Below are 26,613 nucleotides of genomic sequence, written 5' to 3' on the forward strand. Positions count from 1 at the left end.
GACCGAGTCTGTCTGTCGAGCGCAACCGTATCATCAAGCTCACGGCTCGACATCATCGCAGCGCTGGCCAGCACATTCTATTCCCCGAGCATGTTACCCGTGCGCTGAGCGTGCCCAAACTGCAAAGGCCCTCCCCAAGAGCTGCTGCCCCAACACCTCGCAACATTCATCACGTTCCACACCAGAATGGGAGGTTGCCAGTCGTGCTTCGGCCGGCGGGACAAGGACGACTACGACGAGGTGGGAATATCACACACTTGCGCGAACCTTGGCTCTCCAATTGACCGTCCCTAACGACGGACGCCAACAGACTGAAGAATCGCGACTTTTGTACGACGACGTCAACGGAATGCAGTATGGCAGCTTCAACGACCCAACTCTGAATGGCGACGACACGGTCGAGGCACAACGCGAGCATGAAGCCTTGCAGAGGGTAGTGGCCAAGACGTCAAAGTAGGTGGCGAGGGGGGGTTGCGCTGTACCGACCCAAGCAACGGTGACTGATGATCCGAATCCAGTAACATGGTGGATGTTTTTGAAACTGGGCCTCACGACACCGGTGGCCGCGGTGGTGCCTCGACGCCCTTTGCGTATGCGGGACAGGGCGCGAGAGTCGCTCGCTACCAGCATTTAGTATCCAAGTTGAACAATGACGAGGAGTGCTTTGCCCACGGAGTCAAGGTGGATTGGCTGACCGACGACGACGACGACGACGACGAGAACCTCGAGATGCGAAGCAACCGGCCAGCAAGCATCAAGACTTTGGAAGACGAGAACGGCGGTCCACTCGTTGGCACTTTTGCGGACGCGGCGGCAGCTATGAGATGATGAGATGACCATGGATGATTGTCAGAGGTCACACGACCAAGGGATCGAGCTCTACACGCGTTCCTTTTCTTCCCTTGACATGTTTTCAAATTATTTATATACCCCCCCCCTCCCCTTCCCTTTTTCCCCACCCCCCAAACTTCTCAGGTCGAGGACAAGCTCGGAGACGACAAGCTCGGAGACGACGATTCCGGCAACGTACGCCTTCCTCTTCTGCTTCTTTTCTTTTCTCTTTAGCTTTCGTTCGTTTATGCTGTTTTGAGGCATTTTTTTCTTTTTGTCTTTTCGCTTACTTCCCCAGCATGGACTTGGATGCACCCCGGGGCTGTCGGAGACGAGCTTCATAGGAATTTGCAAGAATGCCGCCCCCCATGTGGGATTTTTTCACAAGAGTTAATGATCCCAGCTGATCCAAGTGTCCCTCGAAGTGTCATGATGTTGTTGCTTTTCCGAGTTTCTGCGAGGGTTGCGACTGTACTCCATACTACGTCGCCCTTTCTTTCTCTATTTTTCCATGTACAGAAGAAAAAAAAGGGGGGGGAAAACCAAGAAAAAAAACCAACTTTCAACCCCACTTCATACCGACTTTCAGTCTTTTTGACCGTCTCAACAAAAGCAACGGCCGGCAAGGGTGTCTCGAGACCAGACCAGCGGCGCCGCATCTATACTGAGCCGGGTTGGCTTTTGTTCCGCGGTGCCGGGACCGGGACCGGGTGGGCGGAAAGCGAAATCTCTGCCCTTGTCCCTTGTCCCTTGTCCCTTGTCCCTTGTCCCTGGACACTCTGGACACTGAGGCTGGAGGCCGACTCCGTGCACGGGTCACGAGACACCATGCACATAACAATGTTCCATTGAGCATGGGACACGTGCTAAGCTTTGTTTTATTAGCGGTGGAGTCCCGCTAGCATGGACTCTGGTCTTCCTTTCATGTTTCTCCGTTTTCGGCTCGAACCGCTTCTTTAGTTAGTCCCGACGCCCCAGCCAGACCCTCCTTGAGGGAAAGGGGAAGAGCGGAAGCAAGGATCTTGCCGCGCCTCTCTCCAAGCCATCGGGACGCCGCCTAAATAATCAGCCGTCTAACCTTGTTTCGGGAATCCCATTACAACTTTGTCAGACTCCCAGCTCCTGGAAAGCAAAGGTTGGGAAAACCTGCCATCAATTATCAAGGGTTCTGAGGGGGGGGGGGGGGGGGGGGGGGCGCTGCTTTGTCTCGTCCGTACGTGCGTGCGTGCGTACCTTGGCATGCATGTGGACCACGTACATGCATCTCAAATGAGCCTGACCCTGTCACAGAACGGAGATGGCGAGCAAATCCTTCGCAGCAAGACGCCCTCGCGTTACTCGGCGGTCGCGGTACCTGGATTCGTCTCGGCCCTCGGGGGGGTTTAATAAGAGACGCGTGCGTCTCACGGCCGCCGGTGCACACCTTTCTTTCTGCATGACGATGGCCTCCCCAAAAGCCAGATTGATGCTAGATATGCTAGATCTCTCTCCCCGATTACCGAGGGGCGGCGGATCATGACTGGCCAGCTCGAAACAAGGTGTCGCGCGTGCGTTTTCGCATCATCTTGGAGCTGGTATCGTATCCTGCTCCGTAGGAACCACCGAAAGCAATGCTGAAGACAATGAAAGCGGAGGGGCCGATAAGCCTGTATCAGTATCGGAAAGGCACAGCAGCGACGACGCTCTCGTCGTCCGGTTGCTTTACGCGCCGGGTGCTTGTTTGAGCTGGCACGGCAGTGTGGCGTTCTGGATTGGTTTGGCAAATAGCATCGTATGCCGAGTACGGAGCAGCGTCACGGGCAAGTCGTACGCGTCTGGTCTTTTGAATTCTCTGGATACCAGTTGCCAGTACATGCCAGAGCCTAGCGTCAGACAGTCCGTGTCTCTCTGTTCCTGTCTCTCTCTTTGTCTCTGTCTCTCTCTCTCTCTTTGTCTGTCTCTCTCTCTCTCTTTGTCTGTCTCTCTCTCTTTTTGTCTCTGTATCTCTCTCTCTCTTTGTCTCTCTTTGTCTCTCTTTGTCTCTGTATCTCTCTCTCTTTGTCTCCGTCTCTCTCTCTTGTTCTTTTTCTTATCTGATTCCATCTTAAATTTGTCATTTTTTTTTACCCACACCTCCCACCCACCAAGACCGGGCAACGGTGTCTCTGTTCATCCTGCATGCAGCCCTTTGCATTTCCTCCCGTCACACAGGTTCGCCGGCCAATACGGTGTGGGACAGCAAATGCCCCAAACCCTATTATGTTGCCCTTTCAAAGCTCCTCCTTGTGGTCCTCGAAGGTATATTTTCAAACGACGGCTGAGCGGCTGGCCCACTTCTTCTTCTCCCACCAAACCCGAATTCCCAGCAGCGGCAGCCCGCCAACAGGGACGGATCTGTACGGAGCACGGAGTTCTTGTCAGTAAATAGGATCGTCGAAGCACAGAGCATTTCCGCTGTGTTGGAGGTATCTGAGAACTAGCGAATACATGATAGCTGAGCTCTACCTGCATCCAAACACAGTTGCCATCAACAAACCTGGACCATCAACGCCAGATGAAAGGAGACAAATAGATTAAAAAGTGCAACAAGTCCGCACGGTGCACATGGTGAAGACTCGAGGTCTGTTTGCGGCCGCTTCTGTCGTGCATCGCCAAAATCTGGCCTGTGTCGTTGCCCTGCTGGCCGATATTGAGAGTGAGTAAACGAGTAGCGACGAAATCACGCACAGGAGAGGAGGACCATGGGAATGGCTAGCAAGATTACCAACCAGACCTTGGCTTTGCTCGAAAATACTTCTGTATCCAAGGAAAAAAAAAAAGAAGAAGAAAGAAAGACAGCAGGGTCGTCCTTCCACCCGCCTTGGGTCCGTCATTGGGGCGTTTTGGTGATTCTAGGCGGCTTTTCGTAAGGGCCGTCGAACCGACGAGTTGGCCTGATTAACGTGATGGGCGGCATTCCCACTCATCCGCTGATATTGTGCCGAACCAACCTATGATTTATGGCCGCTTGCTTTTCTTTTTTCTTTTCTCTTTTTTCTTCTTCTTTTTTCCTTTTCTTTTTCTTTTTTCGTTTCTTCTTGTCTTTGCCCCCTATCCCCCCGTCGCTCTCTTGGCCTTCTAAGGTTGCCTGTAAAGCCCCTCCTCCCGCAAGTCCCGTGGTTTCGTTACTGAAAAGACAAGTTTTGATTAGCCGCATTCCCCATTCTGCTGCCCCCAATTCTCGTCGAAGGAGCCCCCTTTGTGACATCGCTGACAACCGTCACTGTTCCTTCCCTCTCCAATCGGTAGCGCCTTCCCTCTCCCCTCTCCTCTCGCCTCTTCCCCCCCCCGCTTCCCTCTTTCCCCTTTTTTTTCCCCCTCTATCTTTTCCTCTCCTCTCCTCTTATTTTCTTCTGTTTTCAAAATTCTTCTTTGTTGCCCTTCGTTTTCCTCTGGGCGGGGTTGGCTGGAATCATCTTTCATACCTGTCCAAGAGACTGTAGTCTGTGTTCGTGCTCTTCCCGCATCCGGTAGATCTGCCCAAGCACCTCTTGCATCTCGGCACATGTCCGCTCTATGGTTGCGTTTCGGTTGCCTTCTCGCTGCCAACGCTGCACATCCCGGTACATCTTGTCGTAACGACGCTGCTTCTTCTCCATGTCATGACACAACTTACACACGTCCCCTTCTACCTTTGTCTCGTACACAAGCTTGAGCCCGCACGTCTCGCCCATTCGGTATTCTTTATTGCATTGCTGCCGGAAGTGTCCCCAGCGCCAGTAACCGCAACTCCAGCGTGTCTGATCAAAGTAGCACATAGTCGAAGCATCGGTCAGCGGCACACAGCGGGCCGAAGTGAGAGGGGGAGAAAACCCTGCAGAACCACCAAACTCATTGTCAGCCCGTCAGCCAGGCTTTGCCCTGCCCATAGAAACCGCCTACGGAGGGACGAATGTGCCCCGACTTGCGGTTATTTTGTCTCCTCTGGGCCCAGTGGAGAGCAAGAAGGGGGGAGGGGAAGGGTTGGGAGAGAAAGAGAGGGGGGGGGTTGGGGGGTGGTCTTCTCAAACGGGATGTCCTTGGGCTGATGTTCTCGCACCCAATCGAAGTGAGAAAAACTGATGGGAATCGTTGCTTACCAGAGTAGTTCGGCCTCTTTTGCCACCGCCGGCGCAGCGCAGCACAGCACAGCAAAGCAAAGCACAGCACAACAACTACCTCCGAGTACGAGACACACGCGGAACGCTCAAGACTCGCTCAAATCGGTCCAGGTCGGATTCGATACTTTATAAATGTATTACGCCTTTCGAGTTCTTCCGTGTTCTTCCGTGCCCTGGCAGCGTCACGAAACCTCTTTTTGTTTTTGCGGAATTTGGACAAGCTTCGCTTCGGCGCAACCTGATGCCGTTGTGTAGACTCCTTAATTGGTCTTGTCGAAGGGGATACGCATGTAAACTTATACTTGTTCGACTGCAGCTGTCGACCGCTACATTATTCGCTCCATCTTGCTTCCATGCCGCGCTCTATAACTTGACCACAGTGGGACTGTTCCTCAACCGACGAGTACTTTTCAAGCGCACCAGCCAACACCATCGTCACTTTCATGTTGCTCCCTGCGGGAAAAAAGAGGCTTCGATACGTGGATTGGGTATCCTTACCTTTGCCCCATACACTCACCCATTGTCATGCACAGCATACACGCCCACTTGACAGTGACGCCCCTCCATGAGCCCTTCCCCCCCCCCCCCCCCCCCTTCCCTTCCCTCCTCCCTGGAGCAAAAACGGCAAGGCATGGCAGACTGCTAGCTGGAGAAGAAGGAGGGAGGGGAGAAAGGGGGGAAGGGGGGGGGGGGGTTTGCTTCTTCTTTCGACAGGACGGGAACTGGTATTTCACACACAAACTCAATAGGACCTTGTAACGGCGCCAGGTACTACCTTCAGGAAGCCCGGAACGTCAAGGTATCCTGAATGCCCAATGGTTCAGGGGGCCCCCTCGACATCCGAGCTGCCCCAGTCTGAAAGAGTGGGCAGGTCTAGCTGCCGTTTGCGCAGAAAGACGCGCTGCGTACGTGCCACGTTGATTAGGCCTCAAGCAAGTAAGGCCCTAACTGAACCCACTGAATCCTCGGGGAGCCGGAATCAGTCGAAAGGCCAAAACTCGGCGCTCAACCAAGGTGACAGACAGACCGATTGCAAGGGAAAAACGCCCTTCACTCCCCTCTCAGTGTGTATACTCCGTACAATGACGGTATTGACGGAGCACCGAGCACTAACCGAATTTCCGCCAATTTTCAATGTCTTGGTCTGCCCATGTCGTGCGATGCCACCTATATCATGATTGGGCATTGACTTCGTCTTGGGCCCTGGCCTCTTGTGGTTGCAGGACAACAACAAACTGCGTGGGCGGTGCATGCACAATGCATGGTCCACCTTGAATACTGCCATTCCTGGTATTCCAGCAGGTTTCTTTCTCGCTACAGGCTTTTTAGTAGGGGTCTCTTTATTCAAGGGACAACACGGGCGGCCAGATCTGCGGCCGCGTGGGGTTGTGAGTTCGTCCCGAAGACGGACAAGTGTCATGAGCAGAACAAGCAGCCCAAGCTTGTCCAAGACGGGACGAGTCGAGAGTCTCGGTGTACACAAGCATTCTGGTTTGTTTATCTATCCCCAGCTGAGCCACTTGCCGGTTCAAGATGTCGGAAAGCCGATGCAGATTTCATAACCAACAAATGAAGATGCTCTGGGTCTCATCCCTGGGCCCAGGGGAAAGAAAAAAAAAAGAGGGAGAAGAAGGAGAAGAAGAAGAAGAAATGAAAGATAAGCTCCTAGGTATCCTGATCAAGACATATTCAAATTCATAATGACCTGTGGCATGCATACTAAGCGATCCCATTGGCAATAGATTCTTTTAGAAAGATAGTACCGTGATATACTCTCTTTATATCACTTTTCCGACGACCGCATGGATTCTGCCTGCCTGCCATGACGATGAATGGCTGACTACTTTGGCCCTTCCGGGTCATGATCGGGCTGGGCGCTGTTTTCGGCATTGTTTTCTCTGAGTCCGGCCTTTTTTCCTTTTCCGCAATTTCAATTTGCATCTCATCCTTATTTCACGTGGATACTCATCGGCCGTCTGGTCTAGTATCTGCTATTGGGCCACTGCTACGGTACTTGTTACGAGAAGATGGGCGTAAATGGTTGTGCTGTTTGCTTGTGCCTGGCGGGCCCCCAACCAAGCCCTCCTCCCCTTCCCCTTCCCCCCCCCCCTTTTTTTTTTTTTTTTTTTTTTGGTTCTTTTGGGTTCCGGTGGCTGTCATTTAATACGAGAAGACAGGAAGTCACAAGTCTTTTGGTCCTTTTCGCCCTCTGGACTTTGCCCATGCCGCAATGATCAGAAGCCGCCGCGCCGCGCTCACATCGCGAGCGTAAAGTGCGCAATACCTGGATGAAAGCTAGGTACATTCTGTTTCCCAATGCATACTTCCCACCCTGGCATGAATTTTGCACCGACTCAGATATGAGCATGCCGGTTGATTTCATCCTGGAGCCGACGCCAATAGTATTCGCGGGAAGAAGGGGAGGGGGGGGGAGGGGGAAGCCGAGGCAGGGGAGAGAGCAGCTTGGATAGTTTGCTTTTCTTCGGCTCCTGATACTGCGGATTATTTTGCCCGTGGTTTGCGATGAAGATGGAGGAGGGGTGTGAGGAGAAAGTTTTTGTTAACGTGTCCGCGGCCGTTTGGGGCCGGGATGATGAGCAATAAAGAAAGGGGGAAAAAGGAGCAAGAGTCAACAAGGGGAAAAGAGCGCGAGGGGCGAAGCGACGGCCAAAAAAAAAAACATAAAACAAAAAAAAAAAAACCTCCGGCCTGCCACGGCCAAGGGGGAGGAAAGGGAAAAAAAAAAAAGGGGGGGGGGGGGGAGGGACGTGTGGATACGCCCTCTTGAGAGATGATGTATGATGTTCTCTCCCGCCACGATGTTGTCGTCCAAGGCCTCCAATGGAATTGATTCGGCTGGCATTTATGAAGTCTCAGCTTCCACAATCAGCGGCAAAGATGATTGTGGACGAAGCCGCAGCGAGGCGCATCAGGGATAGCAATCATCACACCGGTTGAAAATTTTTCGGTTTACACCAACTTCCAAACAGGACGAGACTTGGGAATAACGACAGCAACGCTGGGGAAGGTGTAGGCGCGCATGCCTATTGCCGGATATGGCCCTGCAATTGGTGGCATTGGGAGAGCCTCGGTGACACGGAGCAGGCGGGCTGCTTCCTGCCGGCCTCCTGGCTTGCTGGCTCGCTGGCTTGCTGGCTTGCTCTCTGCAGCGGAGAGGCTCCAGCAGCATGCCTGGAAACTCGCACACAAGCGGAATCTGCTATCCTTTGAACTGGCAGGCGACGTCAGGGGGAGCCCCTTTGGGTGACCGGACAGGACAGGACAGGACAGGACAGGACAGGACAGGTTTTCTTTTCAACAACCAACAACCAAGCCTGCCACGATTCCCCCCCCCCCCCCCCTCGGGCGTCTTGACACTGCAGTACCGTCTTGGCAAGCTGATCACGGACGGATTCGCAGAAAAAGCTGAAACCAAAGAGAAAAACCGACAACCAGACCACGGCGGTTTCTGATTTGATGATGAGCAGCCTGGGCTTCGGCTTGTGATGGACGGGAGCAGAAACACTTGACCATTGGATTTCAAAACACGCATACAAGCCTCGAGCAATATTGTGGCCAGCTTTGTGGGACGGCGGCGACGGCTCATGGACTTCTGCTCTGGGGGAGCTGGACCGTGCATATAACAACTGCCTGCCTGCCAGCCAGCCAGCCTGCCAGCCTGCCTGCCACCACCTCAACTTGTACGGAGTACTCCGTAGGTCCACGAAACCCTATGAAACAGGGTCCGGGGTAGAAGGAAAGGGGGAGGGGGGAAAAGGGGGCTCGGCAGCTTAAATGGATAAGACGCAGCTTGCGTCCATGGCTACGTGACAAGCGCTCCTTGCAGGGGAGAGCGATGCGGATGAACTGGTTTGGCTTTTCGGCTTTCCATTTCCTACCAAGGAAGGGTGACGAGATGGCACCCTAGCCACATGATGGGCGTGGAAAAGGGTGTGGACAGGACACTTGGCAAGCACAAGCAAGGCCGGGAGGAATGGGATTTTTTGTTTTTTACCGGCAGCAGCCTCGCGTGGGATCGCGAGGTTGGAGTGAATGGAGCCGGACCAAGGACGCAAGGACGCGGGAGCAGAGCAGAGCAGATCAGAGCAGAGCGATTCTCGGGCTGGTGGGCCGCGGCTGGGGATGGACGAGCCGGAGGTAGGGCATGTTTTGTACTGCACGAAGTATACGGTGCCATGAGAAGAGGGCCTGCTACTGCTGCTGTACGGGGTTGGTCGATATGCGTGCACGCATGGCAGTGATGGCACCATGGGCGTGGGCTGTTGGTGATGATGGAGCTGGTGAAGATGGAGCTGGCGATGGTGATGGTGCTGGTGATGGTGCTGGTGCTGGGGTGCTGGGGTAGGCTGAAAATAGGCTTAGTGGCTGGGGCGGCGGCAAAAACCGCTGACTGGCTGGATTAATTGCAGGACCGGGGGGAGGGGGGAAGGTTTTCTATGAAGTTTTTATCCTTTTTATCCTTTTTTTTTTTGTTTTTTTTGTTTTTTTGGGGGACCAAATGTTGAGTTGAAGCTGGAAAGGGTTCTGTGATAACAAGACGCCCGCCGAGTGGTTCTCGCAACGGGCCGGTTTCAACATTGGCCCCGCCGGCCCGTCCCGTTCGGGCGTTTGGGCGGGTGGGGGGGGGGGGATTAAGCGAGCGAAAAAAGAAGAATAAAAAAAAGAATAAAAAAAGAAGAAGGAAAAGATAAAGAAGAAGGAGGGGAATAAAAAAAGAAAAAGGAAGGATAAGAAAGGATAAGCCCCTTTTCTGTACTCGGTATAAAAGAGGAGAGAAGAATGACGAGCAATTGGGTGTCTGGTTGGTCTTTTGACGTACAGTACTCGGTGCTCGGTAGGACGCCGGAGCACAGAGCGGTGATTTGCAGGGAGCCCAGGCAGCAAGCAGGTCTGCTGCACGGCGTCCGCACGGCGTCCGCACGGCGTATGCACGGCGTCTGCACGGCGTCTGCACGTCGCTGCGCGCAGCGGGTTGCTGTGTAGTTTGTTTGTTTGTTTGTTGTGGGTTGTCGTGTCGTGTCGTGTCGTGGTGGCACAGCAGCCGCTGCTGATTGGGCGGCGTGGGGGCTTGGCGTGGGGTGGCGTGTGGCCCGGCGCACGTCGGGACGAGGCTGGCTGCATACCCGACCCGTTAGCTGCCAAATGGACTTGACGGATGGATTGCAGAGCAGGGAGCAGGGAGCAGGGAGTGCGTGGGCGCGGGGGCGCGGATCTGGATGGAGGATGGAGGATGGGGGTGATGGAGGATGGATGAGGATGGGGATGGGGATGGGGATGGGGATGGGGATGGGGATGGGGGAGGATAAAGGATGGAAGGAGTACAACTCACAGGAGGAGGATATGAGCACAGGTAGGCTGCAGGTTGCGCGACAGGATGGCGGGTGGACGGGGGGGTGCAAGTGCAAGTACAAGTACAAGTACAAGCAGAGGCACAAGCACAAGCACAAGCACAAGCACACGCACACGCATAAGCGCATGCACAGGCACAGGCACAGGCACAGCACAAGCATATGCAAATATGCATATACATATTCGGGCTACGGGGTTACAGAGCACAGAGCAACATGATTGCACAGTCCAGAAGGAAGTCCAGGACCACAGGACGACGGAGAGAGGACGCGGGATTGCAAGCAGCAGTACGGCGTGGCAGCATCGCAGCATGGATTGCAGAGCAGAGCCGGCCGGGCTGCGCGATTGCCAAGCTGAGACGAGCTGAGCTATGCTGAGCTGAGCTGTGCTGTGCTGCGCATGAAGCGTGCGGCTCACTTGCCTAATGCCTTTCTTTTCACGTCTTGGTTCTTTACATGTGCCAGAAGCAGCACGCTCTCAACGGCAAACAAACAGACAGACTGACAGACTAGCAAGCAAGCAAGCCCCTTGCTTGTCCTCTGCCTCTTGCCGCCAACCAACCGCAACCCCCCCCCCCCCCCCCCCGGTTGCCGTCACCACGCACTGCCCGGCATGCCAAGAGACAAGGTACAATACAAAGAGGCAAAGCCGCAGTAGACCCGTCATCGCCATCGCGTCGTGGAGGGCGAAGCATCGTTGCAGCGACGGCCTTTGCGGGTTTTCCGCTGGCGGGACGGGCCAGCCAGGCCCGGGGCTGTGGTCATGGTCGTGGTCGTGGTCGTGTTCGCAGCTGCGCTTTTGTGTCTGTGTGCTGTGCAGTATGTGCTGTGCAGTAGGCTGATGGGGACAAAAGGAACTCGGGACGTTGGTCGCATGGGCTCATCTCATCGGACCCGGTCGCTCACATGGGGCGGCGGTCGACGCGGAATCCCCCCCCCGCCCGATGCAGCCGGCCGGGTTGCCATGCATCATGTTATGCTCGAGCGCCGAGCCTGGCACTCGGTGAGTCGTTGGCGTCGTTGCAGCGTCGTTGGAGCCGGCATTATTTTGGAGCGTTGCTGGGTCGTCGTCCCGCTTGGTCGAGGCCAAAAGGGAGTGCGGAATGGGATGACGACAAGAGAGCAACGCGGACCCACTCCTTGCTTACTTGGTGGAAGCAGACTGAAGAAGACTGAAGAAGACTGAAGCAGACTGAAGAAGACTCGGCCAAGAGACTCGGTAATAAAGACTTGATAAAGCAGAGACGACGGGGAGCCGCACACGATAAGGCAGCGTCGACAAACTAAACTCGATAAGGCAGACACGATAAGGCAGACACACGATAAGGCAGACTCGATAAGGCAGGCTCGATAAGCAGACTCGATAAAAAGACTGGACGAACTAGATTCGACAAGGCAGACACTTCTCGCTCTCGACCCTCATCTGTATTGAAAAACCCTGCCCCCCCCCCCCCCCAACGACGCCCCCCAACAACCCAACCCCCCCCTGCTGTTCTCCCCGGCCCGGCCCACCGTCTCCGACCTCATGGCCCGCCAGGTGTCTCTCACCCACACCTACGCCGTGTCGCGGCGCCTGGCCCGGACGTAGAGCCGCCGAGATGGGAGAAAAAAAACTGAAAAAAAAAAGAGGGAAAAGGACGGCCTGCAGGGGGGGGGCGCGAGGTGACGGAGCGCCAGGGGCAGCTGAGGCGGGTGGCACGAGACCACGAGACCACGGGCGGCGGTCGGTCGCGTCTGGAAGCTGGCCAGGTGGACGGCAGGCCGTGGGTTGACGTGAATGACTTTTTGACATGTGGCTTTTGTTGCTACGCATTTCGCGACATCGCGACATCTACGTGGCCACGGGAAGGCTGGGGACCGGCCACCCCCGAGATATCGTGGCATTTTGTCCCGGTCCAATCGTGCGTAGCTGCGGCGGGCAATCATGCGCTGTTCGAGACGACAACAAAGAATAAAGAAAAAAAAAAAAAAAAAACTTTCTCGTCTAGTGACGCCACACGGTAGACGGACAAAATGCTTCTTCGCATGTCTGTCATGTCTGGCATTTTGCTTGACCGCGGATTGAAACCCTTTGGCAACATGCATGCATGCATGCGTGAATGCACCGAGTTCCAAAGCGGCGGCTTGGATCGGGCATCTGCCAAAGAGGCAGACGGTCTCTTCGAGCCACGAGAGCTTGCTCAACATGGCCCGGCTGGCCCATTATACACCCCATGCTCTACTATGCTCTACCCATATGCAAGCGCGCCTCTGAAAGTGATGATACAGCTGCCGACGTGCAGCCGTGTAAAACAATTCGCCGGGCCACTGACCAGCGCGAGTTTGAGACGGAACAAACGCCGGGAAAAGTAAAGATTGCGCTCACCCCCTGCGGAACCTGAACGAGGCCCAGTCATCCTCTTCATCCTCGTCGCCGTCGTCGCCGTTGTCGTCGTCGTCGTCGTCGGATCGTTTGCCGCCCGCAATCGCTGCTTCCGAGACGCCGTTCCGAGGCCCGTTGCACCCGGGCGCTCTTGCAGGGCCCGTTTCCTGGCCTTGACTCTGGCTCCTCCTCTTCAACATGGTTGCCCTCGATTCCTTGAGCCTGTGGACCCGTTCTTGCAGGCTGCGCATCTCGTCAAACTCGTCCTCCAGCGCTCGCTTCGCCTCTTCCCTTTCGTCTTCAATGTCCACGTCGGCCTGGGCTTTCCGCTCGCCGCGCGAGGCCTCCTCTGCCTCCTTGGCCTCCTTGGCCGCCACGTCCTCCTTGGTCATGGCGGGAGCCGAAATGACGGCGCCTTCGTCCAGGGGGGCCGTCGCGGCGGCAATGTCGGCTTCAAAGGCGGCCCACTCGGATTCGTCCACGGCGCCTGCGGCGGCCGCGCCGGCTGGCGGCGCCGGTTTGCCATCGGCGAGCGGTGGGCGGGCCGCCGCCGCGGGAGCTGCGCCCGAGCTGCTCGGCGTTGGCTGCCGCGATGCAGGCGTGGCGGACCCTCCGGCTGGAGGAGGCTGCACGGCAAAGTACCCCCCCGGGGCGGATGCCACGCTGTCCCTGTGGGCGGGGGTGGCGGGCCGCGAGGGTATCTGCAGCTCGACGCCGTGCGAGGGCGTGGCCGAGGACGTCCTGCGAGCGAGCCCCGGCGGTGTCTGGGTGCTCTCCTTGCTGTCGTTGCTGCCGACGCTCGGGAGCCGGTCCAGCGTGGGGGTTGCGGTGTCGCTCCTGGGCGCGTCCCTGGCGAACGGGCTCTCGGCACCGGGCGCGGCGGCTTCGGTCCTGCCGCGTTTGGGGCGGGTCGCGTCGCGCGCCTCGGCGTCCTCTTCTTCCTGCTGTCCCGCGACCGAGTCGCGTTTCCGCTTACAGAGACCGCTGGCTAGGCCGCCCTCGGTGCCCTGACCGGGCGGCGTGGCTGCCTCCAGGGCGCCGGTGGCCCTCCTCTGCTGCAGGCTCTGCCTGTGGCCCTGGGACAGCAGATGGGTGTCCCATAGGGACTCGGTCTTGAGATACTGCCGGCACAGGGTGCACAGGAGCTTGCCGGCGTCGGAGTAGGCAGCAAATGGGTGCTCGATGCGTCGCGCGGCTCGCTGCTGGCGGAGCAGAGATCTGACATCAGCCATGGGGGGGGGGGGGGGGGGGGTGCGACGAAGGGTGATGATGATGATGATGATGATGATGATGGAAGCCGACTTCTTGTTGTTTCGGCGAGTTTGCCGCTTGCGTGGAGAGGGGAGTGGGAGTGAGATGGGACAAGCGTTGGCGAGAGCCGAGAGCCGAGAGTCGAGGTCGTGGGCGAGAGAAGGTCGAGGTTGAGGTTGAAGCTCAATACAGGGGTGCATCATGTGCATCAGATGCGTCAGGTCAGGTGCGTCAGGTGCGCCAGGTGCGTCGCAGCTGCTGGGCTTGGCTCCGGCTCCGGCTCCGCACGGCAAAGCAAAGACTGCACTGCACTCCACCGGCATTTAGCCGGCGCAAAGCTTCCCCAGCAACTTGGGCCAGAGGATGAATGAATGAATGAATGAATGAATGAATTCATCCATCACCAGTCAGCCAACCGTCAACAGCCGACCGTCAACTCCTCCCGATTCCCTCTCCAACCGTCTCGTCGCTCCCTCTCCAACCGTCCCGTCGCTCCCTCTCCAACCGTCCCGTCGCTCCCTCGCCTGCCCGGAGCAGAGACTCCCCCCAAATCGTGGCCCGCCATGGCAGACCTGGAGCCTCACTCGCTCGCGTCGACGTTTCCCAACCCCCCCCCGTTCTGGAAGAACTTCACCCCCGACCGGGTCGCGCGGATGGACGACCTGCGCAGCGCCTTTGCCGGCGGCCCCGTCGACGCCGCCGCGACGGCCATTGTCCGCGTCCCCGGCCTGCCAGCGGAACTGGCCAACCTGCAACCGCCCCCGGAACCAGCAGACGGGAAATGGCGCGTGTTTGGCGACCAGTACACGGTACGTTGCCGTCTTTTTTTTTTTTTCTTCCCCTTTTCTGATCACTGCTCCCTGTTCCCCTCGTCCTGCTGCTTACCCGGCCCTCCCAAGCTCGACGACAAGCTGCCCACCCTCGAGGAGCAGGGCATCGCCAACCTGCCCAGCACCGGGCTGTCCACGTCCAAGGACGCCAAGCACTACGACCGGGCCTTTGAGCTCAAGCGGCTCGTCAAGTCGCTCCTCCTCAACTTCCTCGAGCTGTCGGGCACCCTGGCCCGCAACGCCGCCGACGCGGAAGCCAAGATCAACGACCTGCGCACCCTCTTCATCAACATCCACCACATCCTCAACGAGTACCGGCCGCACCAGGCGCGCGAGTCGGCCATTGCCTTGATGCAGAACCACCTGGACCGGACGAGGAGCGAAACCGTCGCCATACGGACGCAGGTCGACAAGGCCAAGCGCGTGCTCGAAGGGCTGGGCAGCTTGGATCTGGACAGCAAGGCGCTGGACGAGGAGCCGCTGGGCGCCGACGAGCAGGCCGGCCGGCAAGATGCCAGCCTGAGGCGGGACAAGGAGCTGTGGGCTTTCATCGACGCCGAATTTGCCTGAGATGGAGCACCTCGCGCCACCCCACGATACCCGTAGCTGCCCGCGTCTTGGCGTACGTGTTCGTCTTCTTTGTCACGGGCTTGATGCTCTTTTTCACGGCTGGCTTCTTCATGCTTCACACGCACCGCATCATCATGGTTGAGACCAGCCTGGCCATCGAGGCCGACTTGCCGTCTGTGACTTTATTGTCCTGGGACCAACCCGCCACGCTGGACCAAACTTTGTCCAGCGACGATGAAAAGCAACCGCCCAACCATGTCCGCCCGTGCCGTTGCCTCCATCCAGCCGCCCGCCCGCCAGCACCCTCCATGCCTCTCGTCTCCCCACCTCCCTCCGCCGCATCATGAGCCGCACCAAACAACCCGCGTGGCCGCCTCACTCACAGGATGACGCAGGGGATGCAGCAGCACTCGGCGTCGCCGCACTTGCAACACCCGGTCTTGACGTCCGGCTTGACTATGCTTCCGGCGGTGGAGGCTGCCGCGCCGGCTGGCCCGTTGCAGTTGGCCGCCGGCATGCTGGGTGCGTCGACGGCCATGGTGAAGGGATGCAGCGCAGGGTGCGTCGTTGGTTGTCGGCCGTCGGTCGTCGGCGGTTGGTCGTCGGTGCCAGTGCTGGATTGCTGTTGGATGGATGGAATTGAGATTGATTGATTGTTGCGGGGGTGGAGGAATGTTTGATGTGCTTTGTGGGGAGGAGCAAAAGGCATGGGTTATCCATCATCTATCCGGTGGAGGGAGCGAGGGACGGAGAAGTAAGTGACCGATCCCATCAGATGCATGACTGCAATGCGGATAAAAGAAGCCCCAGCGCACTTATGCGTGGCGTCCGGTTTTAGTGCGACAGCTGTGAGCCCGGAAGGAATCTTCCTGAACCATGCGCTGCAAATCATATTCGCTTGCCACTATAAGATGAAAGCTACATGTAACGAATGATAAATGTACATGTAGCTTTCTCATGTAGCTGCAACATCCTGCCGGGCTGAAAACGGTCGCCCGCCCTGAGCCCAACCAGTCTAGTCCTTGATTATGTACTAAAGGTACATGTACCCTGTTACAGGGCGAATTGCCCCCCCCCCCCCCCCCCCCCCCCCCCCATCCCCTCTGTATATACTGCTCTATCTTTACACGGTACATAAATAGAGCACACGGCCAAGAATGAAAATAACAGGAGTCTAAGCCCAAGGCCCGTCGTCAGGGAACGTCTACGCCTAAGTCTTGTGTGGCCTGCCTTTGCGCACGCACGCGTGACAGAGGCTGGGGCAAAACAGGCAGTAAGCAGCGCTACCATGGCGGCGCTGCTAATCCGTAGTGGTAGTGGTGTCTGGTGCTAGCAGGTACAGTGTGACAGGTTAGCGTAGCTGTACAGGTACCTACTCGCACCCGTGGCCTGTGCTCAACTACCAACCAGACGAGTCCGCGCCATTAGTAATGAACATTGAAACATTCGGTGCATCTTGTATTGTATTGTATTGTCTCTCTCTGTACGGAGTAGGCCGACTTGGACATCCAGGCATCCGGACATCAGGACATCCGGACATCCCATCCACCTTGCATCAATTGGCCACGTGAAAGCTTGCCTTCTTGTTAGATGCCTACTCCTCATTTACACCTCAAAGCCAAACTGCAACAAAGTTCATGTTTCCATGCTTCTCTGACACATTGCTCCAGACACCGGTAATCGACCCCCAGCATCCCCCCCTAACCGAACCCCATGTCCAACACCATCATCACTGTTAAACAAAAACACCAGAAAAGGCCTTTTGCACAGCTGCCCAAGCACGAGTCCCATGTGACCAAGCCAGGGAAACCTGCCATCCTGCTCATACATTTTTCACCAGACAAAACCCCCAGTCCCCAGCCCCCAGCCCCCAGGCCTTGCTGCTACACACCCAAACGCGGCAAAGCTCACGCCGGCCTTCCTGCGGCCGCGGCATGGCCTTGCGCTCACTTTTCAGCCCCCTCCTGCTCCAGTATCTGTCCCAGGTGCTGCAGGTCGTCACGCGAGCGGGGATCTCTCTCGTAGATGGATCGAATCACTTCCCATTCACGTCGCGACATCTGGTGCGCCTGCGGTAGTATGAACTGCACCGTCGGCACGCTAATCAGGTTTCCCAGTATCTCCCGTGCCATGCTTTGTCCCTGCTGAGCCTGGAACTTTTGCGCATCCGTCATTTGACCGGCTGGCGTCGGTGCTGTGTACGTCGGTGCCGTGTACGCCGGCGCGGAGGCTGCGGCTGGCGGCTGCGGGGGTCGCTGCATGTGCGGTGGTTGAGGGATGGGGACCGGAGTAGTGGACGGGCCCAGTGCTCCTCCTCCATGCGACGGCTGCGGCGGCGGCGGCGGCGGAGGCTGTGTAAAGGGCGTCTGAGGTGTAGATGGCGAAAAGGCAGGGCCCGACGCAAAACTGTTTCTCTGGCCCCCCGGCCCCGGGGTTGGCGAGGCAGTCACGCTCGGCGGCTGGGGTGTCTGGGCTGGCGTGACCTCCTCCTTGCCCGGCTTGAGCTGGTCCGGTTCGTTGCGGTAGACAAACACGGCCAAAAGCATGGGCTCGGCTCTCGTCTTGGGTATAAAGTTGTCCACCAGGTTCAGCATAAACTCCGGATGCCCGTTGTCGCCGGCAGGCACGGGAACCAGGTACGTATCCCTTACATTTCCGGCAACCTTGTTCCCCACCACCCCGTATCGGTTCTTGCCGACAAAGTAGTCAATCAGGGCGTTGAACTCGGTTTGCGAATCCGGCGAGGCCGGCGTGATGCTGACGACGACAATGTCGGTGAGGTTGCTGTATCGCAGACTGCACAGATACTCTATGGCGCGCTGCTGCGTGATCCGCCCGGCTACCGTCATCCGCTTCGGGATGAGCTTCGACCAGGGCCCAAAGGCCGCAAAGTTGGCGCCTCCGACGTGCTTGGCCGTGGCGGAAAAGTCGGCAATGGAGCTCATGGCAAGCGAACCCTTCCATACGACGTCGGGTTCCTGAAACTCTTGCGTGGGTGAATACGGTGGTGATTCCGTCTCGTCTTGCAGCATCCGGTCAACGTCGGGGTCAATCCCGGGCCCGTTCGTGTTCAGGGCCGGCGCCGACGGCCTTCGTTTATGCGACACAGTCGGAGACCTGACAGTTTCAAAGACCTTGTTGATGTCAAAGTTGGACGTGGAGGGCGAGTGCTTCAACCCTTCTGGCTGGGACGGCGACCTCGCTTTCAAATCGTGGCCATCTCCCCCGGTCGATTCGCGTTTGACGACCGGTGGTCCTTGTTGTTGTTGTTGTTGTTGTTGTTGTTGTTGTTGTTGTTGTTGTTGTTGTTGTTGTTGCTGTTGTTGTTGTTGTTGTTGTTGCTGTTGCTGCTGTTGCTGCTGTTGTTGCTGTTGTTGGTGACTCGTGCCTTTCCGGGGTCCGCCAGCCATTGGAATCGGGGCGTCATTGATGATGCTCTCATCCTCCACAACCTCCTCGCCTTTATGAGTTTTGCGAACACGCGGTCCCGTCTCCTGTGTATACAGAATCGATTGCTTCTCAGCTTTGGCTCTCATTTCGGCGGTTTGCTTCTGCATCTCGGCCGAGGCCAGCTGCTCTGACGTCATGACTGCCAACGTTGCTGGCGTGTGGACACCTTGCAGGACCCCGTGCATTATTTCCGGGTTGTTCTTTAGGTTGAAGGTTAGAGATTTTATCTGCTGGCTGTATTCCTTGTGACCTTTTGATGCTGGGTGAGTGTCAAAGACGGCGCGTTCAATCTGCAAGGCGTAATCTTCCGACACGCTGTCCTCTGAGCTGCCGTTGGGTACCTCAAGTTCGCCTTGTTTCACCATCATGCCGAAAACATGGGAGATGGATCGTTTCAATGCCTTGGCAGGACCGGCTCGCGTCGACGGCAGTTCGGAAATGGCTTTGGCCAAGTCGTCAGGCTTGGTGTACGATGCTGACCCAGAAAGTGCATCGTTTGCCGATACACGACGCAGCTTGGCAGACTGCCGAGTCTAGGTTAGAATCGGAAAATAATAATCATCATGTCTAGTTGTGGGTTTTGAATAGGGTTTGCCGTCATACCTTGCCATCAGTTTCCTGAGACTCTAGTCTTAATTTCCGCTTCCCTGGCTTCGATGCGGGCTCCTTCTTGTCCTTGGCGTCGGGGACGGGCGACGCCTTGCCATTAGTCTTGCCAACGTCCTTTTCGGCTTCGTCTTTAGCATCACTCATCCTCTTGCCTCTACCTCTGCGTCCTCCCCTCTTCTTCTTCCTCTCAACTTCCTCTTCTTCGTATTCTTTTCGCCGCGTCTCCCATGGCTTTTCTCCCTTGGCAATGCTCGCCAGCAGCTCTTTGTGATTTTCCGGTCGACATTGCTCGCACCAGTAGTTTTCGGGTATTTCATCCTCAAACGAGCTCACGCCGACGCAAACATTGTGTTGCCAGGCGTAGCAGGTCTCGCAAGAAATCCAAGCCTCGCCAGAATCTTCGTCTTGCTCCGTTGCGCCGCAAACGCATCGAATGACCTCTTCGGGCTCTTGGGATTGATCCTTTTCTTGTGCCTTCTTTGTCTTCTTTGCCTGTCGTCGCTTGGGAGCCACGGCCGGCTCGAGCTCGTCGAACGATTTCGTATGCTGACCCTTGGTGGCTCTAACTGAGCGCCGAGGCTCCGCCTCTGCTGTTCGCCACATGTTAGCGCTTTCTCAACGTTGCAATGGTCTGTAAGACTCTGCGCGGGGGGGCAGCCTTGAAATGTGCTTCGGCTGGTCGTCGCCTCTTTGTTCCCCAAGGCTGGCCTAGATGTACGCGAACCAAAAGATTTTTTGAGGCTTACCAGACATTGTGTTGTGGTCAAATAGCGAAACGTAATTCGCTTTCCTGTTGTCGCAGTCGGAGAATGACGGCGCTCGGTTGGGAAAGATGCCCTTGCTTGCTGCTGCAAACCGCACTGCCCTCTGGTGATCTACTAATTTCCAGGCGACGAGGTTTCGACACTGCCTAGCCTCAAACACGCATTTGACATTTACGAAGTAGACAGGACTAGGAAGTCACGACTATAGCAAGACCCAGAAACGCCTGCTACCCAAAAAGAAATCACCGCTTCAGTGTCCGCCTCTATCCCCGAGCGCAGGCTTTGAGACGAGCCGCTTGTTGGCGCAACCCTGCTTCAAGATCTTTACACGGCGCCCGACGGTGAATACACCGTTGGTGAGGTGCTACAAATCTTATCGCGATCAGTGCGTGGAAAGGGGGATGGAAAGACGAAAAGACGGAAAGACCAGTGTGGAATCAATCAATCCTGCGCGGCAAACGACCGTAGTTGATGCTGCTGGTGGGTGGCGATTGGGTTTGGTAGGGTCGAGCAAACAAGAAACTCTGCCACGTCAGTTGCCAAGAGGGCAGCGCGAGCAAAAAAAGAGGTTGACGACAGAGAGGTGACTGAAACAAAACAGAATGAGAAGATTAAATAACTGTGCAAGCTCGCGTGGTTCCTACGGGCGCAGGCACCTAGGGCTTGAGGAAGCTTCGATGGAGCAAAGAAAGTGGAAAGTGGAAAGTGGAAAGTGGGGAGGCAGGATGGAAAATTGCAGAAATCTCTCTTTTGCCAAAGGGGCGAGGGGCGAGGGGTGAGGGGATGATGGGGGATGAGGAGGAGGAGGTGGAGAGAGCCAGCAGCGACCGTATTTTGCTGCAAAGAGCTTGCTATCCCCAGTGTTTATTAATCTGGGCCGGAGGAAGGTACGTGGCGACCACGGATGATGAGTCAGCAGGTACCATTTTTGTGGTGGGTATGCCTGAGGCACCAAGCCCACCGCGGCAAGGCTGGAGCTTTGGTACGCGGCTTAGCTTGTGCCTGGAGCTTCTGCGCCAAGTGAAGTGAGTGTGACGCCCGTTGTTCAGACAGACAGACAGACAGACAGACGGACGACTGCAGACCAACCGCGCACTGCGAGATCAATTCAATCCACCAACCTTTGCTGCCGCTCTACCCAACGGCCAAGGCTACCTCACACAGCTGACGATTTTGGGAGCCAGGCTTCTTTGCATCTTCCTAACCTGGTAGATTTGACGATTCCCTCAATTTCTCCGTCATGTCTCGTCGTTACGATTCCCGAGTGCGTTTCAGATTCTACATGCATGTTGATGCCGGGCGTCGTCCCGTTGGAAAGTCAGTGGCTAACTACTTGGCACCCGCAGACAACCATCTTCTCGCCCGAAGGCCGTCTCTACCAGGTGGAATATGCGTTGGAGGCGATTTCACATGCTGGTACGGCCATTGGAATCCTCGCAAAAGATGGCATCGTCCTGGCTGCCGAGCGAAAGGTGACGTCCAAGCTGCTGGAACAAGACACATCGGCAGAGAAGCTCTACGTTTTGAACGAGTAAGACGCGACCCTTGAACCTAGTGGCCCCCCCCTCCCCCCTAGCCTGCCATTACTGAGCCCTTGTGTTCCCGCAGCAACATGATCTGTGCCGTTGCGGGCATGACGGCCGATGCCAATATCCTCATCAACTATGCCCGCCAAGCTGCTCAGCGATACCTCCTCACCTACAACGAAGACATTCCTTGCGAGCAGCTCGTCCGTCGTCTCTGCGATCTCAAACAAGGATACACTCAGCATGGCGGTCTCCGACCTTTTGGCGTTTCGTTCATCTATGCCGGCTGGGACCCTCGCAGGAAATTCCAACTGTACCTCAGTAACCCATCCGGCAACTACGGCGGCTGGAAGGCCACGAGTGCCGGTGCCAACAATGCTAGTGCCCAGAGCTTGTTGAAGCAAGATTACAAAGAGGACTGCACGCTGAAGGAAGCTTGCGCAACGGCGGTCAAGGTGCTGAGCAAGACCATGGATTCCACCAAGCTAAGCAGTGAGAAGAGTAAGTCGCCGACCCCGCCAACCCGGCGCATTTGTTTCGATCTCCTGATCCTGGGACTTTTCCGACTAACCGATACGGCACAGTTGAGTTCGCGACAGTGGGACAAACAGAGGAGGGCAAGATTTACCACCGATTGTGGAGCGCTGACGAGATTACGGCCTTGTTGAAGGAGCACGATCTGGCCAAAAGTGAGGATGCTGAGGACAAGTAAACCGGCATGCAAACGGCATGCAAACGGCATGCGAACGGCATGCGTCATTGCTTAAAAATCAGTCCATCTAGAACCCAAGGCCCATCGGAAACCAACCGTCTTTGTAATAATACACCCCAGGCCTCTTTTTTTTTTTTTTTTTTTTTTTTTTTTTTTGCGTGCAGTTCCATCATGAAGTGTTGTATCTCAGGGTTGCCTATGTATTTCATTTCCAGCAGAAACCCACCGGCAAACCAATGACACACTTTCATGCCAGACCAACAACGCGCCTGCGTCCCCTTGGCCCCCAAGCCTTTACGATTCCTACGTTACAATGTTCGTACAGCATGGTACACACACACGAGAGGGTATTTTCGAGTGTCTCTCTGCAGAAGGCGAGGGAGACTCAGTGTCGGGGGTAGTCGAAGTCAAGGTTGGAGCTCATAATCCTCCTCGCCCGTGCGGTTCATGCCACCGCCCGTCTCCTCGTCACGAACTCGCTGCCAAGCGGCGGATTGCAAATCGCTGCCCGGCCGGGGGTAAGGCTCGCTGCATTTCGGGCTGGACAATCTCGGCCAGTGTCTTCTGTAGCTCCAGTACGCCACGCTCATGCCCAGCGCCGATCCGACGCAGACATCATACACGTCGTGCCGGTAGTCCTCGCAACGTGAGATGGCGATCAAGGTGGCCCCGATAAGGGGAAGCAGGCAGATGAGAGCCCGCCCCAGGTCTCGGCCGCCAACGGGATGGTCGAAAACGTGCAGCTGGCCGGCCAGAAACAAGCTGAGGAAGCCCAAGCCAGCAAAGGAGAAGGACGAATGTCCCGAGGGAAAGGAGCGCCATCCGTCCTGGAGCTTGAAGGACTCGTGCGACTGGCACACTTCGATGCCGACCAGGACGTTGGGTTTCGTGCTGGCCGAAGGACGACATCGATCCAGCAGATCGGGTCGAGGACGGCCAACGGCGTTTTTGACGACGTCGGTGAGGAAGGACGTGAGAAGCAGGGATATGAGGAAGGGGAGGTACGTAACTTCGTGTTTTGACATGGGCGCCCTGGACGCGAGGTTGCAGGCGATGAGAAGGGCAAGGGGGAGGAGAAGGGCGTACATGAACATGCAGACTGGGTTGAATGGTCGTAAGAGCAAAGCCGCAGCGAGCAGGACAGCCTGCGAGGGGTGCGCCACTCACAGACGGATACACGCTCATGTAAAGCGTGGGGGTAGGCGATGCGAAGGTCGTTGATGAAGAACAAGCGATGGAACGGAGTGGTCAGGATTGCGAGCTGCGCACAACCCGGCGCACAACAAAGCGCACGTTAGCACCCTTGGGCTGCACAGCGAGGCGAGGCGAGGCGAGGCGAGGATGCACGTACGGCCAACCAGGCTCCTAGGAGGACCAAGAAGCCAATATACTCGGGGGCATGTGTGGTCTATGGTTTCATTGTTAGTCGGCTTGGCGATGCTGGGCTTGGGGGGGGGTTGTTGCTGTAGGGAGCTTACCTGCCATGCCCGAGTCAAACACGAGGCCGTCCCGCCGGATACTACGCCTCGACGAGAGGCCATGGCGAATCATGCGGGAGACGACGGTCCGTCAATTGGACGCGGCTGGGCTCCAGCGTGTTGATGATGTCCATGTGCCGTTGCCCAGGTTGTTGAACCGACAAGCCCAGGTGCCACGTTGAGACGTCCAGGGCTAGGACTTCTGGGGCTAGGACTTCTGGAGCCAAGTTGATACATAGATTGACCAGACGTCTGGTTGACCAGTGCACAGTTGATGCCTGGCATTAAGCCAGCACGCCGCGCCCCTATAAAGGGCGCTGTGCGGGACATGGCGGGGGGGTGGCCGGGCGGTGCTTGCTCGCTGAGCGACAGCGCCCTGATGCCCTGATGCTCTGTTGCGCCGAAACCTGGCCTTGCGCATGTTGTCCATGTGCGGTCAACTTCAACTTCGCCGTATACGCTGAACGGCCAACTGGCTCGCAAGAAGAGCAATATGAGATGCAAGAGATGCAGCAAAGGGACGGACGGTGCCTCGCGAATCCGCAGTCGACATGAAACTTCCAAAGGTTCGCTCGCTCGCCTTGGGCTGCCGACTCCGCGCCCCACTCTGGCGTTGGAGTCTACCCTGCGGACCATCCTGGAGACATCAATCACGCACGTTTCAACTTTTACCCTCAGGGCCACCAGTAGGTATGTAAAACTTCCCACAGACTTCCCGCAAACTTCCAACTTACTGTGCACCACGTCCGCCCAGGCAAGCCGGCCGGCCAAGCTCCAGCGCCATCTTGACATCTTGACGTGGCTCTGCTCGACAAAGCAAAATCAAACCAACCACGACCATGCCCTCCCTATCCCCTCGCTCGTAACAGCCATGCTCAAATCAACCTACAAGCCCTCGGTCGCCGCGGCTCCTCTGCCGCCCGGATGGACCGAGCACACCGCTCCCACCGGGCACAAATACTACCACAACACGGAAACCAACGTGTCCACCTACCAGCGGCCCGGTGCGGCGCCGCAGGCCCCCCAGCCAGCCCGAGACGCCTACTCGCCGTACGCTCACCTGCCTTCCCTGGCCGACCCCCGCGTTGCCAACGCGTATCTTGCGCAGGCCAACGCCCAGCAGAACCGGCCTCGCGATCCGCGTGACCGCGGGCGGGCCAGCGGAGGGCACGACCGACGGCCCAGGCCGCAGCCCGTCGATAAGCCCCGGAGGGTGGAGGAGATCCCCGGGTGCGAGCCGTGGGTGCTGGTGTATACCAAGTACTCGAGGCGGTTCGCCCACAACCCCGTCAAGAAGGCCAGCTACTGGCGCATCCCCGACAAGCTCACCCAGGGGATCCTGGAGCTTGACAAGGCGCGGATACGGGACAAGGCCGCTGGCCAACAAGCCGGCGTGAACAACGGCCAGGACGTGGTTTCCGAGCCCAGGGAGCAGACGGCGCCGCAGCGTCAAGACGAAAGCGACAGCGACGAATACGAGGAAGTGGAGGTGGAGGTGGAGGTGTCCGATGATGATGATGATGGTGATGGTGATGGTGATGATGATGATGATGATGAAGGAGGAGGAGGAGGAGGAAAGGGAAACTGTGGCGACGACGGCGACGCCGAAAGCGAGCATCCCTCGAAAAGACGGCGGACGGGCCACGCTTCCCGGGGCGATGGCACCGGCGGGCAAGGGGACGGGCAACACGGTCCCGTCGAGTTCACCGAAGCCGACATCGCCGCACAGCTCCAAGCCATGGGCGAAGACTACGGGCTGGAACCGGGCGACTACGACGACGGGAACATGGAAAACTGGCCCGAAGGCACCCACGGCGTCGACTTTTCCCAAGACGACGCCAAGGCCCTCTTCAAGGACCTCCTCAACGACCTCGGCGTCAACCCCTACAGCCCGTGGGACAAGACCCTGGAACAAGGCGGGCTCGTCAACGACCCGCGCTACACGGCGCTGGACACGACGCGCGCCCGCAAAGAATGCTGGGACGAGTGGGCGCGCGGCAAGATCGCCGAGCTGAAGGAGGCGCGGGCCAGGCAGGAGACCAAGGACCCCCGGGTGGCGTACATGGCCTTCCTGCAGCAAAAGGCCACGCCCAAGCTGTACTGGCCAGAGTTCAGGAGAAAGTACAGGAAGGAGGAGCCCATGAGGGACCCGAGGCTCCGGGACAAGGACCGCGAGAAGGCCTACCGCGAGCACATCAACCGGCTCAAGCTGCCCCTGGCGACGCTCAAGGCCGATCTCGCGGCGCTGCTGAGGAGCCAGCCCGCCCGCCTGCTGCACAGCCAGTCGTCGACGGCGAACCTGCCGGCCCAGGTGCTGGTCGACAGCCGGTACGTCTCGCTGGATCCGCGGATCCGCGACCCCCTGGTCGAAGCCTACGTGCAAGGCCTGCCCCCGCCTCCCGAGGATGCTGCTGCTGCTGCTGCTGCTGCTGCTGCGGGAGGAGGGGACGAGAACGACGAGGCCAGGGCGAGGGAGGCGAGGGCGCGGCGCGAAAGGGCGCTGCGCGAGAGGAACTGCGCCGTGGAAGAGCAGAAGAGGCGGAGGGACAGGGAGCTCGCGGCCAGCAAAGCCCGGCTCAGGGACGAGGAGCGGGAGCTGGAGAGCGCCATGCGGGTGGGCAAGAGGGGCCTGCAGAGTCAGTTGGCCGAGGCGTCGCATGCTGGGAACCAAGACTCCGAGTCGTTGATGTAAGAAATTGATTTGTATCACGTGGCAGCGTCGTATAGCTTCATTCTGCCGCAA

General features: G+C 57.3%; 10 protein-coding genes across 10 annotated transcripts; 5 read left to right on the forward strand and 5 right to left on the reverse strand.

The window, feature by feature from the left end:
• Positions 1–186: 186 nt before the first annotated feature.
• On the forward strand, positions 187–828 carry UV8b_05281 (uncharacterized protein; the record flags this gene model as incomplete). The annotated part of the gene is made up of 3 exons (XM_043142779.1): positions 187–240; positions 311–453; positions 519–828. 3 exons carry the CDS (start codon positions 187–189, stop codon positions 826–828), a joined length of 507 nt encoding a protein of 168 aa, XP_042998713.1.
• Positions 829–2,683: 1,855 nt separating this feature from the next.
• UV8b_05282 (uncharacterized protein) lies at positions 2,684–3,387 on the forward strand (the record flags this gene model as incomplete). The annotated part of the gene is made up of 3 exons (XM_043142780.1): positions 2,684–2,706; positions 2,959–3,206; positions 3,305–3,387. 3 exons carry the CDS (start codon positions 2,684–2,686, stop codon positions 3,385–3,387), a joined length of 354 nt encoding a protein of 117 aa, XP_042998714.1.
• A 587-nt stretch (positions 3,388–3,974) lies between these two features.
• UV8b_05283 (uncharacterized protein) lies at positions 3,975–4,607 on the reverse strand (the record flags this gene model as incomplete). Its single annotated transcript, XM_043142781.1, has 2 exons — positions 3,975–3,977; positions 4,275–4,607. 2 exons carry the CDS (start codon positions 4,605–4,607, stop codon positions 3,975–3,977), a joined length of 336 nt encoding a protein of 111 aa, XP_042998715.1.
• Positions 4,608–12,679: 8,072 nt separating this feature from the next.
• On the reverse strand, positions 12,680–13,912 carry UV8b_05284 (uncharacterized protein; the record flags this gene model as incomplete). The annotated part of the gene is made up of 1 exon (XM_043142782.1): positions 12,680–13,912. The coding sequence occupies one exon, from the start codon at positions 13,910–13,912 to the stop codon at positions 12,680–12,682; it is 1,233 nt and encodes a 410-aa protein (XP_042998716.1).
• Positions 13,913–14,494: 582 nt separating this feature from the next.
• UV8b_05285 (uncharacterized protein) lies at positions 14,495–15,331 on the forward strand (the record flags this gene model as incomplete). The annotated part of the gene is made up of 2 exons (XM_043142783.1): positions 14,495–14,740; positions 14,831–15,331. 2 exons carry the CDS (start codon positions 14,495–14,497, stop codon positions 15,329–15,331), a joined length of 747 nt encoding a protein of 248 aa, XP_042998717.1.
• Positions 15,332–15,710: 379 nt separating this feature from the next.
• UV8b_05286 (uncharacterized protein) lies at positions 15,711–16,040 on the reverse strand (the record flags this gene model as incomplete). The annotated part of the gene is made up of 1 exon (XM_043142784.1): positions 15,711–16,040. One exon carries the CDS (start codon positions 16,038–16,040, stop codon positions 15,711–15,713), a length of 330 nt encoding a protein of 109 aa, XP_042998718.1.
• Positions 16,041–17,277: 1,237 nt separating this feature from the next.
• UV8b_05287 (uncharacterized protein) lies at positions 17,278–20,143 on the reverse strand (the record flags this gene model as incomplete). Its single annotated transcript, XM_043142785.1, has 3 exons — positions 17,278–19,305; positions 19,385–19,980; positions 20,137–20,143. The coding sequence occupies 3 exons, from the start codon at positions 20,141–20,143 to the stop codon at positions 17,278–17,280; spliced, it is 2,631 nt and encodes an 876-aa protein (XP_042998719.1).
• Positions 20,144–21,394: 1,251 nt separating this feature from the next.
• On the forward strand, positions 21,395–22,392 carry UV8b_05288 (uncharacterized protein; the record flags this gene model as incomplete). The annotated part of the gene is made up of 4 exons (XM_043142786.1): positions 21,395–21,418; positions 21,501–21,685; positions 21,763–22,181; positions 22,265–22,392. 4 exons carry the CDS (start codon positions 21,395–21,397, stop codon positions 22,390–22,392), a joined length of 756 nt encoding a protein of 251 aa, XP_042998720.1.
• Positions 22,393–22,799: 407 nt separating this feature from the next.
• On the reverse strand, positions 22,800–23,933 carry UV8b_05289 (uncharacterized protein; the record flags this gene model as incomplete). Its single annotated transcript, XM_043142787.1, has 4 exons — positions 22,800–23,491; positions 23,560–23,653; positions 23,744–23,800; positions 23,871–23,933. The coding sequence occupies 4 exons, from the start codon at positions 23,931–23,933 to the stop codon at positions 22,800–22,802; spliced, it is 906 nt and encodes a 301-aa protein (XP_042998721.1).
• An 808-nt stretch (positions 23,934–24,741) lies between these two features.
• Positions 24,742–26,562, forward strand: UV8b_05290 (uncharacterized protein; the record flags this gene model as incomplete). Its single annotated transcript, XM_043142788.1, has 1 exon — positions 24,742–26,562. One exon carries the CDS (start codon positions 24,742–24,744, stop codon positions 26,560–26,562), a length of 1,821 nt encoding a protein of 606 aa, XP_042998722.1.
• Between the last annotated feature and the right edge of the window lie 51 nt (positions 26,563–26,613).

The sequence above is a fragment of the Ustilaginoidea virens genome, chromosome 4 (assembly GCF_000687475.1).
Source record: "Ustilaginoidea virens chromosome 4, complete sequence".
Classification (NCBI taxonomy): Eukaryota; Fungi; Ascomycota; class Sordariomycetes; order Hypocreales; family Clavicipitaceae; genus Ustilaginoidea; species Ustilaginoidea virens.